General features: G+C 41.3%; 1 protein-coding gene across 8 annotated transcripts in view; it reads right to left on the bottom strand.

Annotated features, from left to right (window-relative positions):
• Positions 1 to 17,109, bottom strand: part of LOC118100961 (protocadherin-15) — a 133,423-nt gene that overhangs the window by 55,447 nt on the left and 60,867 nt on the right. For all 8 annotated transcript variants that reach the window (XR_007032321.1, XR_007032320.1, XR_007032318.1 and 5 more), the window contains exons 17-20: positions 12,964 to 13,096; positions 12,469 to 12,548; positions 9,297 to 9,390; positions 5,023 to 5,151 (exon numbers count right to left, since the gene is read on the bottom strand). Coding sequence is in view for 4 of the 8 variants with exons in the window: in XM_035146520.2 (XP_035002411.2) it covers positions 5,023 to 5,151; positions 9,297 to 9,390; positions 12,469 to 12,548; positions 12,964 to 13,096 (436 nt within the window). In the remaining 4 variants the exon portion in view is untranslated. The remainder of the gene's footprint in view (positions 1 to 5,022; positions 5,152 to 9,296; positions 9,391 to 12,468; positions 12,549 to 12,963; positions 13,097 to 17,109) is intronic.

Below are 17,109 nucleotides of genomic sequence, written 5' to 3' on the forward strand. Positions count from 1 at the left end.
TAAAAAACACCTTGAGGACCCCCAACTCCTGCTGACCCCTGTTTCCTCTCCTCGTCGCGACTTGCCCAGAGGAATTAAACTTAATGAGCGAGTCCTTCCGATCTTAACAAGCAGAGTTTCTTGTTTTCTTTGTTGCACTTCTTTCATCTGCCTATCGTTCTGATATCAGTGGACCACAGTCCAAAGACTCCATGCCGTCTCTTTCAACTAATAAAACAGAGTGATGAGGAGGTGTGAGTGTCCGTTATGTGCAATCAGGATTCTGACAATATTAAAACAGATGAGACCAGAGGAGACAAGAACAGAGGGAATATTAACATTGTTTAAGTGTGTGTGTGTGTGTGTGTGTGTGTGTGTGTGTGTGGCTCTTGACTTGAGTTGACAGTTTTGTGATGAAAGTCAAATCGACGATGACTAATCGCTGATGACATCATGGGAAAAGGAAATACTTTAAGACGAGCGACAGAATGTATTTGCAGACCGTGATGCACATTCTGAAGAAAGCTTCTACATCTTGTTCATGGAGCAACATGATGATCAGCAGAGTTGGCAGCAGTGAGTCTCTCTGACATCATAGTCGCACACGGCTTTCAGCTTCCATCAGTTACAGGAATGTACAGCCCCATCACTTGTTAGGGACACACTCTGGTCTTTTCATCTCCTTCGAATGTCACGGTTGAGTTAAATTGTATTTTACACTGTGGTTTAAGATGGGACATTATAGCCAGGTTTAAAACGGTACTGCAGCTACAGGTCTAACGTCTGTGACAATGAAATTTACCGGAAAAGTCACGATCTACATTCCTTTCTGTCTTACAGCAGGGTGTTGAGTTAAATTCTACCGATGTGAAGAGGATCGTTCCCCAGCTAGCGTTAGTGGAAGCCTTTTATATGAATATGTTTTTGAAGACATTTGGGGCACTATAGCCTTTTTATTGATAGGACAGAATTTAGATAGGAAAGGGGGACAGGCAGCAAAGGGCCGGGTCGGAGCCGAACTCACTGCCGCTGCAGGAGAGCTCCAGCCTCCATATGTGGCAAAATATTCAGGTCCGCAGGGCGCCTGATAACTCGCCTGGTTGGGCGAGCGGCCCGAGGACCTGAATATTTCACCAGTGACAGTGTACAGGTTTCATCTTTAGTGGATTATTCCTCTCGAGTGAACTATTTCCACACACTAGACACACTGCAACCTGTCTGCTGCAATGGACCATTAAGGGCTTTGCATTCATTAAGGTGTCCATGTTGCTAGTATCACATTTATAATAAAGTCCCCAGAAGAGGTAAAACAGACAAAACAACAATTTGGTGAAAGGAGAATTATTTTAATTTGTTGCTGCTATTTATGAATAACGCGTTAAAGTTGACATATATATAGTTAGTTCCTTTTGACCAATTTTCAATAAACATATCAATTTGGGTTGTTGGTTTGAATCTAGTCAGCTCCATCGTATGCAGCCTATAGAGTTAAATATAGTAAAAAGCACCTCCAGCCGGCCGTCGGATTAGAGGAGTTAGTCTTTTACTCTGGAGAACAGTCGAGTCGAGTCGCTCCAGTTCTTCCAGCTGAATTCTCTCCAGGCAGGAGAGCTTGTCATTAACCATTGATGCTTTAAAGTGAAATTACCTTCTGCTTCCTCTCTTGCTTTAATATTCTCTTTGTCGCTATTTGACCCTTTTTGGTTCCTCTATCAATTGGTGCCTATTGACTTGCCAATAAGAAATCTCTGGACCCTGACCAACCAAGACAAAGTGTAATTTGTTTTGCAGGTATTTGATCATTACACTAAGTTCTGGAAGCAGAAACACTGATATTCTGACCTGAGAGCTGAAAGCTAGGATTCATCCGCTCGAGCTTCTGATTGTTTGATCAGAATTCCGTGGCGATCCATCCAATATTTGTCAGGTTATCCCGCTCCGGGCCAAAGAGGTGACCCACGCAGAGCTAGTTCTTACTGGGTGATTTGTTTTGTTAGCACACGTTGGGGCACAAATCAAACATATTCAGGATTGTATTGAATCATTCTGCCAACAAATTCCGCCCAAGCAGCAGAGAGAGGAGGAAGGATTGACATCTGGATGCTGTCCAGCTAATTCAATATGAATTCCAGTATTTTTTTGTTTGTATATATTACGTGGGTAGACGTTAATGAAATACAAATCGTATTCATCTCCCAACTGACAGTTTAATATGTTTATTAATATGCATTAATGTGTTTAGCCCCTATTCATATTTATATTCCATTTTATTCACTCCACTGTTCAGATCTTTGACTGTTGCAGTGACCCATATTTATTCCCGTTTACCGAATTTTGCACCATTGATATTTCATCTCCTCTCACACCGTGACTACAAGGATTGATAGATATTGGACTCTTTCTTGCCAGCGTTGTGTAGACTGTGAGAGAGAAGAATGAAGTCCTCTCGACGTGATTTGTATTCGGTAATTCATCACTATCTGGGCGTTACAAATTTAATGGAGCATCCAGCTTTGGGGTTTTTCTCATCATCCCTCTCTCAAGGGAGAGAGAGAGAGAGAGAAGGAAACCTGGACGAAGAAGGAGAGAGAAAGGACGAGGTCTGAGGAGACGTTTTACGAATGTGCAAGTGTGGAAGAGGAGAAGTGCATGTTTATGTTTATGTCTCCTCTATCATCCATGCACAGCGGTGTTGCAAACGAGTGATGGCAAACATTACTCCTGAAGCAGTTCTGGGGAGGAGAAGAGCGATACCACCGTCATGTCTGTTTGTGAAATATGAAGCTACAGCCAGTTAGCTTAGCATCAAGCCTACACCCTACTTGTGAAACTTCAAATTAGATAAGTGGCTTTAAGAAAAATGGGAGTTTTGGGATATTAACATGAATTCTATTTTCAAGTCTGAAACTCATAATTCTGAATCTTGCCACATGAAATAAATCTCTCATTCACCTAAATAATTAACATGATGTATCAGCAATGAGCCACCAGACTGAGTTATTAGTCAGGGCAGAGAATCAGTCTGGTTCCCTCTGTAAATTGTTCAGATGTCATTGTCAAACAGAATATAACACGTTAGTTAGTGATCTTGTGCAAATTCTGTAAACTTTCGATGGAGACAAAATTTGTGTGCATGTATGTGTAAAAACAAACTTAATCGGGTGCACCCAAATGATGACGTCATTCTGTGGTATTTTGGAGTTTCATTTTGCCATAACAGATTTTGCCCCTGTATTATCAGCCATCAACCCTCCATTACAGCTGCCTCTACATAGAGTAATGCAAATGAGGAATTCACTTCAGCTCATGGCAATTTAAAATAGGCTTAATATAATTCTTTTGATGATCATATGGCCTCTGAATTCAACCCCCTCTTTTCTCCTCTTTAAAAAGAGACCATGTCTTAAACTCATGAAAGTCAGATTAAGAATGCAGCTGTACCTCCCTTAACTCTGTCATCTCCCATCTCCTCTCCCTCCACCTCTCCCCAGTGTCTCTCTCTCCTTTCTCTCTGCCACCGGAGCTTGTCTCACTTCCTCGCCTCCTTTCCATCTCTCTCCACCTCACCAGCATCAGCAAACCAAGGTCAGCTCCATTCATTATTCCAGAAATCTGTTTAATACCTACAGGTATGGACCCTGGTTTGGAACGGGGCCCAGAGTCGTGCCTCGCGCAGACTGCTGAGGGATCAAGCTGTCTTTTTTGGTTTGGAAAATATCCAAGGCTCCGTGAAAGGAAGGAAGTTGAGGATTGGAATAGTTTCAAGTGCCCTCTCCGAAGATTAGGCTGGGTTTCTGGATATTGAATTTGGAAGATTCCCAAAGGTCTCAGTGGTAGATAAAAATTGCAATGCATTGAATGAAATGTCCTATTTATGGATACGATAGGATTTACAGGTTCGGACTTGTGTGCTCAATGTTTCAAATAAGAAAATGCATTAAACTTTTAAGACCGAAACCTCTTAAAAGTGAGACTTTTTTTTTCAAAATGTTGGAAAAGATATTTATATATTTATCTCTGGAGTAATTGTAGTGTTAAACCGAAGACGCATGATTAACATTTAGAAGCTGGCAACGTGTCAGACTGATCAAAGAACCCCTGACACTGGTGTGTAAAGGCTAAGAATTAAGCTGGGAGGAAATCCAAGCAAGTGTGCAACCGAGGGAGCGTCTTTAAAGATCAGAGCCTATCAAAGTGTCAGATTTACCCATGACCCGTGTCTGGGGAATACATGATTCAGTTATTAGGTCTGGAACAAGTCCAGGAGTCTTTGTGGTAAGTGGAGACGAGGCCGCTGACGCAGGTAAAACCTCATCCAGCGGTGCCGAGAAGAGATCATGTTACTTACACGGTGCACGTGCTAATATTTTCTTTGATGCATTCGAGTGTAATCGCGGCTGATGTAGACTTTCCCAGGGAGTGATATGTCTAAAGTCAAACATTTAACCCTAATAGACACTGATGTCTCACATGCAAAAGGGAAAACTCTTCTAAAATCCTTGCATCCTATTAACCCACAAACATGCGCATAACAACTTAAGTGTTAGAGATCTCTGTTCCCCATTGGAAAAGATTAAGAGCTGCATTTTAATTTGATGCTCTGAATCTCGATGTGTATCATCCAAGAGTTTGTATGTGTGGTATTAGACTGATGACACAGGGAAGTTAATCTGAATATTTCCTTGAATGTAGTCAGGACAACAGACAGGAGTGTAGTCTGTAGTTCTACATGCTCTCCCGTGTTGTTGCAGACGTGAGGTCAAGAACTATTGTTTCAGTGAGACGTCGTTATAACAAAGGATTAGGAGGAAGCTCCAAAACAGATGAACAGTCATGAATGTGTGAACACATTAGCATAGAAACACACACACGCTCATATAAACATGTCAAACTCATACATGTTCATATGGAGTAGATTCACTGTCAATATTTGTTTGAAACATGTAGTGAGGAGTGAGATCATGTTGTTTGCTGCGTAAAGAGAGCGAGCGAGTGTGCGTGTGCGTGTGTGTGTGTGTGTGTGTGCACGTGAGATCTTCCTACCTTAACTTGTCCCACAAAGGCATTATCCTGCTCTTCTGTGACAGTGAGGTTCACTGTCAGTGAGGAAATGAACAGCGGGTCGTTGTCATTAACATCCATGACCATAATGTTCACCATCGCTGTGGACGTCTACACAAACACAAACACAAACAGAAATCATGTAAAACTCCTTTTTATCTACTATTTCATTCATATTTACTCATTTATCTATTTAAGACATTTGACTGCTGCCACAAAGCACCTGATTATGAATCCATCTCTAAATTTCAGAGGTTGTAATCTAACATCTGATGTAAGATATTAAAGAGCCTATTAAGCTTTGCTAATTAGCTGCACTGCTGGTCCATCTCTTTTATGCTCCTAATGACGGTTTACTCAAACAACTTTGTTTCATATGTTAAAAGGGATATTTGTGTGATGATTAAGAACAACATGAAAGAAGAAGTTCAAAAGGCCAAGTCTGTCGAGAGGGAGTGAAAAAGTTAAACAAAAAGCGAAACACAACAAACTTAACTGATCATCTGAAGCATTAGAGCATGTTTGTTTTTGGGGGGGGGGGGATTCATGACTAATCGCTAATTCACAGTGTAACTATGAACCACAAATTGACCGCAGATTGATTGATTGATTCCTGAAGTGATCGAGGATTAATGCAGGGGAGGAGTGGGAGGAGAAAAATAAGAGAGAGAGTAAAACAACAGTGGGTTGGACAGAGGAGAAGCAGTATGTGTGTGTGTGTGTGTGTGTGTGTGTGTTCAGGGAGGTGGGTGAGTGGGGGAGATTTACAATCACAAAGGTGACAATAGGCTGTTGAGGTTGGCAGGACACACAGGATTGCAAGTAATTTGAGGTTAAGAGCTCACAGTTGACAAAACAGTTTATCTCAACGCCAATATATGTAAAGTAGAACTCTGGTAAGGCTGGCTGAGCAACACAAACACACACACACAAACACAAACACACACACAAACACACACACACACACACACACACACACACACACACACACTAAACTGCATTTTGCATCATGAAGCTGTACCACATTTTTTTAATAACAGAAAAACTTGAAGTTTATTGGATTTCTGACGCCAAAGTTTGACCCCCCCCCATCCTCCAAAACTGGGAACTAAAACTTTCTGGACTAAAATGTGATTTCGGCTGAATCTCTTCCTGCAATATAATGTATCTATAACCGAGATCAGTCTCGACAATACTTAGCAACCACCTGGGAAAGATGGGAGTTCACTGCCAGCTGAAAAACTTTGCAATCATCAAAAACTGAGTGCTTGTTTCCCCTGCTCGCTCTCTGCTGTAGCAATTTAAAGATATAGCTGGTAAGGTTTTGTATTTTCTCCAATACCTACAAATCATGTGTAGTCTGATGTGACGCATTCTTTGTGTCACAGACCTGCATTGTTGTCCAGAAATGATTGCAAACATGCCAGTGTTAGTGTTTGAGTCAGAGAACTGAAATATGGCTTCACTCATGTTTCATTCATCAGCTGTTTTTCAAGTGAGCAACACGTGTGAGCGGTCAGACAGGTGTGATTGTTGAAACCTTAACCAGCTCTGAATGTCTACTCCTGGTTTAAGCCTCGAGTTTGAGAACACTGCATTTGTTGTTAAAAAATGATAAATCCACAGGAAGACCAGACGGCTGTCTGAAACCATTCTGTAGCTGAGATGAGAAGGGAAATCAATCAGAGCCACAGACACTGGTCAGAGCCAATTCAACAATTTGGAAATGTCCTGATTAAAACAGAGAAACTACTGATGTGCTGAGCAACAAGTCATTGAACTGGTCGGCCAAGGACGACAGCTGCAGTTGATGACAGAAACCCATCACCACCAGTCTCCACAGGGCTGGAGTGAAGGTATCATAATCCACCCTTTCCCACGGGAAACATCCAAAGTAGAAACATAGAATTCAGAACACGTGATGCAAAACGTCTCATCAGGAAGAAACAGGAGGAAACAGGAGGAAACAAGAGGAAACAGGAGGAAACAAGAGGAAACAGGAGGAAACAAGAGGAAACAGGAGGAAACAGGAGGCCAGATTTGACTTTGCAAAGCTCCGACACAAAGTTTCGTGGACGGATGAGACCAACATTAGCCTCCACCACAGTGGCAGCTGTGTCGGTCCTGCACTAAAGTTCGACTTGCATCCTATGATGATGCCCGGTGTCCTTATAGTGACGCTGGTTTACTGCACCGGCTTGTAGGGTCCACAATCTGTGGCAGTATGATGGATTCACCGGCCAAATAGCCAATTAGGCACTTTGTAGTCTGACACTCTCACAACGGGACGTTCAATAATAGGCGACGCAGACGAGTGTGTGTGTGTGTGTGCATATGAAGACAACCCAAGGCCTTTAGACTGATGCTGATTAATGGACCCGTATGAGGAAACTACACCCCCCAATCTTTTCTTCACCTTTTTCTATTTTCTTTCTTCCCCTTTATCTCTGTGTAGCTCAATACCAGGCCTCCCTCCCTCGCTCCTCTCTCCTCACAGCTCTCAACTCCTTTTTCCCTTCTTATTCAAAATATAATGGAGTGTCAAGCAGAACTACTTTTAGCCATATTCTGACTTAAAGACCTTTGGGCCACGACGATAATACACTAATTGTCACGGTCCAGTCAGCGGCTGACGAAGGGAGTGAGTGTGTAAATGTGTGTGTATGTGTGTCCTTTATGGGACTGTGAATACACAGCACACTTGTTAAGGTAATAAGAGCCCCCTCAATATCTCAAATCTCTCCTCCTTTCTTCCTCTCTAACCTCCTCCGACTTGTTCTCTCCCACCATATTATTTGCGAGAGGGTGTGTGTGTGTGTGAGAAGGTCAGAGTATTCAAATCAGCATTTCCTGGGCTCAGAGGGACCTTAAACTTAACCTTTTGTTTTAATTGACATGGGGGGAGAGGGGGGGTCAGTGGGGAGGTGGAGGACGGGAAACAAACTCTTTTAATGCTCGTCAAACAGATGTGTGATCGTGCGGGGTCGGAGGAGAGATGGGGAGAGAGGAGAGCAAGGGGACGCCGTCCCATGTCTTCATTTGACTTTCATGTGAGAGCGACTAAAGATTTGACTTTTTAAAAAAGGAAAGAAGTGAAGAACGCAAACAGAGAGAGGGAGAGGAAATGACCTGTGATCAGTTTGGGGGGGGGAGGAAGCCGAGTAAACATGTCCAAATTAGATTTTTTTTAAAAATACATTTATTCATCCGGCGTCCACACTGAGCCGGTTGTGTGAAAACGAGCTGCATTCACAGTAAGACGTTCGGGTCGTCTGTGTGTTCAATCCGCGCTGAAATGCCAAAACAATTAAGAAAACATTTCCTCTCTCTTTTTCTCCTTTTAGTTGGCGAATAACTCTCACTTTAAGATGTTCTGAACTCAGAGTCAGGTCATACGTTTAGTGAAAGAGGATTTTTTCTTTTCCTGATAAAGGTTGAAGAAAACAAATGAGAAGAAGCCATCACCAGACACAAAACTGCTGATTATCCAGGACTCAATAAATGTTTCCTCACCCACAACAAAACATTATTATAATATTTTGGGATTGATGCACTTGGGAGTGGAAAAGCTTTGGGTAAATGTGGACAAGAGGCCAAAATGAACGGAAACAGAGAAAAGGGATTTTCATATTTAACTAGGTTGAGCTTGGTGTTGATATGATCCCAATTATTTCCTCTGAGACACAGTGGAATCCAATAAAATCAGCATGGTAATACATATAAGCAGAAAAGAGCAGCAGTGGCCAGTTATGCAGACAGTCAGCACTGTATGGTAATGACTGCTCTGTTAGTGTGCAATTTAAAAGGTCCTCTCCATTACGCCCGACTGTTACACTTATTAAAGAAGGCCATTCTTCCTGGTTGTAATTTCTTATGTTCTTTTCCCACTCATCCATTTTCTAAACCTCTTATTCTTTTCACAGTTGCCGGGTCGGCAGCCTGAATTTCCCCGGATGTCTCATATCCGTTCAGTTATTTAAGCGTTGAAACACACTCATTGGTCCAAAGTGAATTCTTATAGATTCATCGTTGCTGTTTATTTTGATGGTAATGGTTTTTATAATTAAGACAATTAACAGATGACAAGTGTTTCCAAAAATTGCCTCGAATATCCCCCTTGTCAAATAACACAACAGCTGTTGTTTGTGGGATTTCGCCGTGAAGGATTCAGAGACTCTCCCTGCACCCTGGGATGTGAAACAAGTCAAGTAAAGACGACCAGTTAATATATCTGTGCTACGTCTGGAGTGTCTTACCCCATCTGGCTGTCCGTCTGAGGCTGTGACCACCAGGGTGTAATAATCCAGAGACTCCCTGTCCAGAGGCTTGTCCAGAACCAAAGTCCCTGAACTGGAGAGAGAGAGAGAGAGAGAGAGCACAGACTCCTATTAACCCTGCAGGCTTGGGCTTACAAATAGAACAGACACAACAGCGAAAAAGAAAGAGCAGAATTTCATGGTGTAATATACTTTAAATCTGAGACTTTTGAGTTAAGTGGAGGTTATTACACAATACATAAGGAGTTTATTGTTAACCATGTAGATCAGGGATGGGAAACCTATAGTTTCTATGCAAAATATGGTCTGTTAGAGAATTCATACATATAAAAAAGCTGCAACACAGACATGTTCTGGTCCCACTGGCCATGTACATGTCAGTGTGAATGATACACATAAGCTGTTAGTGCTGACAACCATCACAGCATAAATAGATTGTCGTGCTTTCAAGAAAAATTCGGAAACTATGGTCTCAGTGGATTAGTTGTAAGTACAAATTTACTTAGATAAAGTTAACACTCTTCATTGGAGATTCCCAAACTAATCACTTTTCACAAGACCAAATTCTAACAGAGTTATGTATTTTTCAAGAAAAACTGAAATATACTGTATATTTTTTGGTCTCTTGTCTGCAATTAAACAACAGACGTCATAAATACTGCTGAATGAGTTTGACTTAAGGGAGGGATTGTTGTCTTTGTAATTCATGTGTAGCCCAACCAAAGCTTGTTGTGTTTGCTAAAACCAGCTATGGAAAGAATCACTACCATCTGACATCAGACACCTCACTATAGAAAAGCAGCTCCAGTCAAAAGATGTGTGAGATTAGTCCAATATTCAATAATTTAGTACAGCCTACAAAAGATGTAAAAACATTTTTAATGGGCCTTGATAAGAAAAGGTTTTCCTCCTCTGTCAGTAGTTTATATACGAAATGATTCAAAACGACTGTAAGATCTTATTGAATGTTATTCCAATAAACAGACATGTGGCTGAGAGTGGTTAATTAACAGTTAATTAAAGTCTGACGATATCAAAACATGGGCTCACTTAAGTAACACTAACATGCACTTAAATCCTCGTGGTGTAATCTTATGAATGATACAACACCAGTATCCAGCTCCCAGGATACATTTTTCATTTCATAGAGTGTGAATTATTAGTATGGTTCAATATGTGACCATATCAGCTCACATTTAACTGGATAAAATTCAATAATACAAAAACATGGAGACAAAAAAATAAAAGTCAGATCCAGCATAAATAAAAAAACTGTTCTCCAGAAGCTCAGCAGCTTCAGTGCAGCCTGTCTGGAAAAACTTCTGACCAATCAAAACCAGCAGAGAGGTTTGATGTTGGCTTTGATTGGTTAAGTTTTTTGCTTCAATTGAAGATTTTACATTAGGATTGTAGTGTTATTTAACTTCTTTCCTGGATTAGAAACCATCTGAAATTGACATTCTATCCAAATATCATCAGTGTGTGTGACTGTGTGTGTCTGTGTACATGTGCTCTACAGAGGGAAAGATGTGAAGCTGTTTAAAAACAAACTAAAAACCGGCTCATGTATATTTATGGATAATTCATGAAAAGCAAAGTCAGAAACACACACACGCATAAACCCACACACTGATTTATCTTCTCATCTACAACAGAAATTCTGACACATTTTCTTCACAGAGCAACTGCCAAGAGTAAATCCCATTGTTTAGAATGAACCCACGATACCTCAGATTCTGCTAAACACTAATGCTGATAAACCTCTAAGCTCATCAATTGAATCCCGCACTGGCCATTTTGTTCCTGTATTAAAAGAAACCAGAACCTTCTGCAGATCAGCCCACTGACCCACCGATCCAGTGGTGTAGTATGACAGGAACAGAGACCGGGCAACTGAGCAACAACATGTGATAGAGAATGAGAGCAAGCTGACAGAAAGCATCACCAGCTGGATGTATACGTGCTTACGGCAAATTAGACTTTTGTTACCCGCACCTGGTGGAAAAGAAAAGGACGACGTCGGCAGTCAGCCTCCATGTTTGTTTTTTATTCTAAAGTTTCTGGGAGATCCCAAGTCTGTGATCTCACTATTCAGAAATCCTTTGTGTGGTCCTGTGTCTCCACTGGATCTTCTAGTGTTTGCTCTCTCGTGATAAGCATATTAATATCGTTTGTGGTTTCCCATGTCTTTAAAATCAGTTAAGATTTGAAAACCCTCTAGTGCGCAGCAGCTGAGCCTCACTCTGCACAAAGGAGGGAAACATCTCTCCATTCTGTGCCAATAGGAGCTGCAGGGCATGTTGCGTTTGTGCGGTGGAAAGACAAAAACTAAACGTCGTGATGGAGAAAACACCGACAAAGACTCAAATTGAGATTGAAATATATCGGAAAATATATATATTTTTTGCAATGTCTGACAGAACCGGTTAGCACAGAAATTAAAGCTTGTCAATTGATTTTAGTCATTGTCATTATGAATTTCTGTGCAGGACTGATTGACTTTGTACTTTAAATCCTCATTTGTCTGTCACTCTTGTTCCTCGTTTACCTCCCAGCTCTCTAACATTAGCATTTCTTTCCCTACTCTTTACTTTTTCCCTCTCTCTTCCCAAACCTCACACTCTTTCACCAAACTCTCCTTTGTTTTATTACTCTCTCTGCTTCTCCCTGCAGATATGCAGATAGGATCTTTCCCCTTTTAATGAGCAATAAATGAATAAAGAAAACAAAAGCACTCAGAGTCTATATGTGAGCGTTGGTGAGTGTGAACGAGGGAGAGAGAGTGTGGGAGTGTTTATGTGAAGCCCTCGGCGGAGCCTGAGCCCTGAATGATATGTCTGCTTTCAACACACACACACACACACACACACACTCACACACACTATAACTACTCAGATACTTGCATGTTGCCATGGTTACAACACGCTCATCCTTCGAAAGCACTCACATAATCTTAGTGCACAAAAAAGGGCATTGCTTCAGTTTCTGAAAATGTTTACATCAACAAGCTGCAAGGTTTCTATCAAATATGATAAGTGTGTGTGTGTGTGTGTGTGTGGGTGTGTGTGTGTGTGTGTGTGTGTGTGTGTGTGTGTGTGTGTGTGTGTGTGTGTGTGTGTGTGTGTGTGTTTATGTTATTGCACAGACTTACTTCTCCTTTAGTGCAAAGTGTCCATGGGGGTCTCCACTATGGATTTTGTAAGTGATAGTATCTCTTTCCCGATCCACTGCCTTAAGAAGTAAACAGAGACAAACACACACACACACACAGACACACACACACCCCAGTCAGTGAATATTTAGTGGAGTAGCTCAATTAATTCAATAAAACTATATAAATTACATTTCATTTTCATTTCACTGCAAGTAAAATAAACAGCGCGTGATGAACTCGTTAGCGAAGGAGCAGAAAAGTTAAAACTATTCGATAAAATAATGAGTAAACAATACAAATACTTTGCTAAAGTGGTTGCAGCAGTCAAAAGTAAGATTAATGGTTGAAATAGTTGATAATTAATGGATAAACAGGTGATATAGTTAGCTAGAAGTAATGGAACAATTGTTAAACTTGTTAGCTGAAAGTAATGATTAAACGTTGTCAAAAGTGAGATTAATGGTTGAGCGAGTTGGGAGAGCTCCGGCGTACCTGCAGATTAAGCAGCGTCGCTCCCGTCCTCATGGCCTCGCTGATCTCCAGGTTGTATTGCTGCAGGGGGAAACGTGGGGGGCTCTGGTTGTTTGGGGGCAAAACTTCGATATAGACGGTGGTAATGGACGACCTGAGGGGAGAAGGAGGAAGAGAAAGAGGGAGAGGGTGAAAACACAAAAGAGAATTGGACCGACTGAGTGTGCGAAGACAGATACATAGAGGAGGAATGGTACCAGAGGAATTTTAGAGAGGGAGGAGAGGGGAGCTCGAGAGGATAGAGGGTAAAAGAAAAGCAGTGTCAGGAAGAGTGAGTGGTCTATTATTTCAGTTAAGAGTGGTGGATAGTTTGTTTTTCTGCTCTTCACGTTGGGCTTAAGTAATCGATGGGAGCATGAAGTCAATGACAGTATGAGACAGTTTTCTGCATCTCCGTGCACGGCCCCGATGTTCCTGTTGAGTTTATCCTGCTGCTTTTAATGATTCAGTCTGAGAGAAAACATGTATTTTCTATTGATTCATTTAAATGAATTTTGTCTGAACAGAGTTCAAGACGTAACATCTTGTTAGGGTCGTATTATATCATCCCAGACTGTGCCCTTTATTATGCAGTGTGAGGAACCTTATTATACAGCGTGGCGCGTTTGAGGACCATCAGTGTCTCAATTACTACTTGAAATCGAGACGTGCACATAAACCTTTAATATCATGTGAGGATTAATATTGTTAAGGGGTTTATATAAACTTCCAGAGCTGCATTTAGGACTAAATTTAGTGATTATACACTGATTAGTATTAAATGCAGTTATATGACAAGGCAAGCCAAGGCAAATATGGATGATGAATGGATCTGGATATATCTTAATACGTAAAAGCAAGTTAATGATTTATTTTTCAAGACAGAATTACATAAATGAGGGTTTTATGGATGGGAAATAGTGAGAAAAAGGTGAATTAATTGGCAACACGATGGCACCAAGAGAAACAACATTAGCAGAAGTGTCTGAGAGCAGATTGTTTCACTTTTCAAACATTTTAATTTGCAGTTGTTTACTCCTCCCTTTGATAAACAGCGCCGGCTGCTCAATAAGCCGCATTCAACAACATTTCTCAATCAACTTAACACTCATTCCAAAACAGCACGTCCCCATAATGACCTGCAACTGACAGAGCTGTTTGTTTTTTGGTGCCATTAACAGGCCTGTGTCCTTGTGACAGCTTATCATGGTGAAAATATTTAATTACCTGGGTCACAGTTGTCATGTTTCAGCCCTCTGGCAAGTTGACTGTCTGGTGTAATTGGGAGATAGCAAAGTGCTCCCTGCAAATTGAACTACAAGTCAACCCAAAACCCAAACTGTCATCGGCTCCTATTTAGGGCTTTTTCCCACCTGAAAGTCGAGAACCAGGTGAGAGGTTCAATAACTTGGTTTATATTGTATTTTTTGGTTTCACTTTGGACTTTAGGGAGAGCAATAAAGAATTTTGTAATATCATCATGGCATTACTACCAGCATCACCAACTTCAGGTGCAGTACACGACACTACTTTGAATGCACCAAATGAAAGTTCTAGTCAATTAAACATATTATCAGAGATGAAGAATGCAAGTAATCCTGCTTCTTTTTCTTCTTCAGATAGTCTGAACTATCTCAAACTGCAAATGAACCGAACCATGGTTTAAGTCTTTGAACTGGACCAAAACCACCTCTACTGGTCGGACTAAATGCCGGTGTGTTGGTCCGACGCACTTGTCACATCTGATATTCTTTTTCGGACTAAATTGAAAAGACAGGAGGACCAAACAGGTTAGGCGTGAAAAGAACCCTTAGAGATAATTGAGCCTTAAATTGTGATCCTTAACAACTCAACCCAAAAGAACAAGAAGCAAAAGTCCATGACCTCAGGTGCTCCACTGCCTTACAGCATGGAACTGTGGAGACAACAGAAGAGGCTTTTTTGGGGATATATTTATATATATTACACCATTACACTGCAATAAGGTGTAGATTTACCACCAGATCTAATAATAGTCATCCCATGTCTAAAGGGAAAAGCTTACATCTCTTGTTGGGATCGCCACTTGAATTTAAAAGGACAGTTCTTTGCTGCAGAGCATGACTCTGCATTAACTGGGCCACCAGTGAGTCAGTGAGGTGGACGAGTTCACATGTTTCCAGTTGTTTTCATCCTGTCTCAAAGAAAGAAAGGGTTCGGGAGGAAAACGTCCAGTCCTTTAACTTGGACTTTTCACTTGTCACTTGTTATAAGGTGGCAAGAAGCTCAAGTTTCCCAGTTTAACCACCACAACGACACAACGCACCCTGAACTTCAGGGTAAGAAACCAAGGGGACGTCCAGAGATCAGCTCTCCTCGAACTGGATCATCGATTGAAAGAAAAACAAAAGGAGCTGGGGTTTCAACAATGGAATCTGTTTATGTTCAAAACAATGAATAAATAAAGCAATAAAGGCTGTAGAAATGTGAGCTGCCACAGAGACTGAAAGCCAGTGTTTTATTAAAACAACTCAGATGGAATTATTGATGAAAACCGATTTCTGCTGTAGCCGGAGCCCAGTTCTCCCTCCCTGTCTTCATCCCGAAACTCCTCCAATGGAACAAAGTGTGTTTCTTATTTGATTTATATTTCCAATTCCACACACATCGGCTTTTCACACTTAACACACAGACGCATGTATTTGCACATCAAATTCTTGTCGAGACAAATTTGGAAAAGATGAATTTGCTTAATCTTGAGATTTCACAGACTCGCATTTTTGTGCCGCTCAGCGTTTAATTACCTCAGCCCACACTAATAACCCCCCCCCCCACCACCACTCATTAGCAGTAATTTGTTGGTCCAGCCAATCATTATTAGATTAGTTGAAGGTTTAGGTGAAACGCACTTTGCCGCATTTCTCTCAAATCTCTTCTCGCTGTCAAAGAATCCCACTTCTCATCGAGTCTGCTTCATTTCAATCTGTGCACGTGACCACACTGATGTTCACTGGGCTGTGATCGCTGTCAAAGACGCTCTCAGCACTCAGCGGTTCTGCGGCTGATCTGATCTCGTACTGATAAAGATGGAGGAACGCAGCTGCTCCAGACAGGCTACATTCAGACGAGATGCTAATCTGTTGAATGAGGGCGTTTACGTCTTGATTGACAGACGTTGGTCAGAGGGGTGAAGCGTGTTCAAAAACATTAGAAGGGATATTTCTGAGCTGTAAATGAGACGCCTGAGCATGAGCTGTTTTCACCATTCTGGGGTGAATAAAAAAAAAAAATCTGAATGAAGCATGACTCTTTAGCTTCTTCAGCAGGTCTAGCGCCCCCTACATGGATATGTCATACGCTCAAGCTGGAATCCAAACAGGATTTTTGAGGTCTTGACCCGTGGTTTTGACAAATCAGGTATAGATATTGATTGGTTTTGCGAGTTATGTTTTCAGCCGAGATAAGCAGGGGGTCTGGGGAAATTTCGGGACAATCTGTGAGCCAATCACTGGAACCACCTCAATCTGCAGCGACTCACATTCTCTATTGATTTGGCAGCTTCACCTGGAACCGAGAGAAGGAAGGGAAGAGGGGATTCAGGCTTTTATGATGTCTGACTAATTTAGCTGAAAAGAGCAATGTATTGCAATAGAGAGAACAAATAATGAAGATATTTGTTTTCACTTCTTGTCATTGTATAACAGATTTAAATGATTGGACAAAGTGGGTTGATTCAGTTTGGTTGAATCTGGGGACAATCCTCCAGTTAATGTTTTTTCATAAAGCTTTGATTTCTGGGTCAGCTCATGAGCACCTCTATCACCACTGAGCGTCAGTGGTTGACAGTCCCCCTCGATATTGTGGTGAGTTCGACACACTGGGCACGTGTTGGCCATTTGTTCATTGAACATATTGGATCAGGGTGCAAGCAGTTGTCACTCAGAGCTTTTTTACTGACTGTTCAGTCTAAAAACAAGGCAATTACTCCTTTTCTCTTCAGTAAGTAACCTTTAATTCCAAGTCTATAATTAGACAGTTTAACCACAAGTACAGGTATTAAATTACATATTTTTGTTTGTATCTTTAAATCACGGCTAAATAAGGATGGGCATTTAAACTACAGGTACATTAGGAACATATTTATTTCCT

The sequence above is a fragment of the Hippoglossus stenolepis genome, chromosome 21 (genome assembly GCF_022539355.2).
Source record: "Hippoglossus stenolepis isolate QCI-W04-F060 chromosome 21, HSTE1.2, whole genome shotgun sequence".
NCBI lineage: Eukaryota > Metazoa > Chordata > Actinopteri > Pleuronectiformes > Pleuronectidae > Hippoglossus > Hippoglossus stenolepis.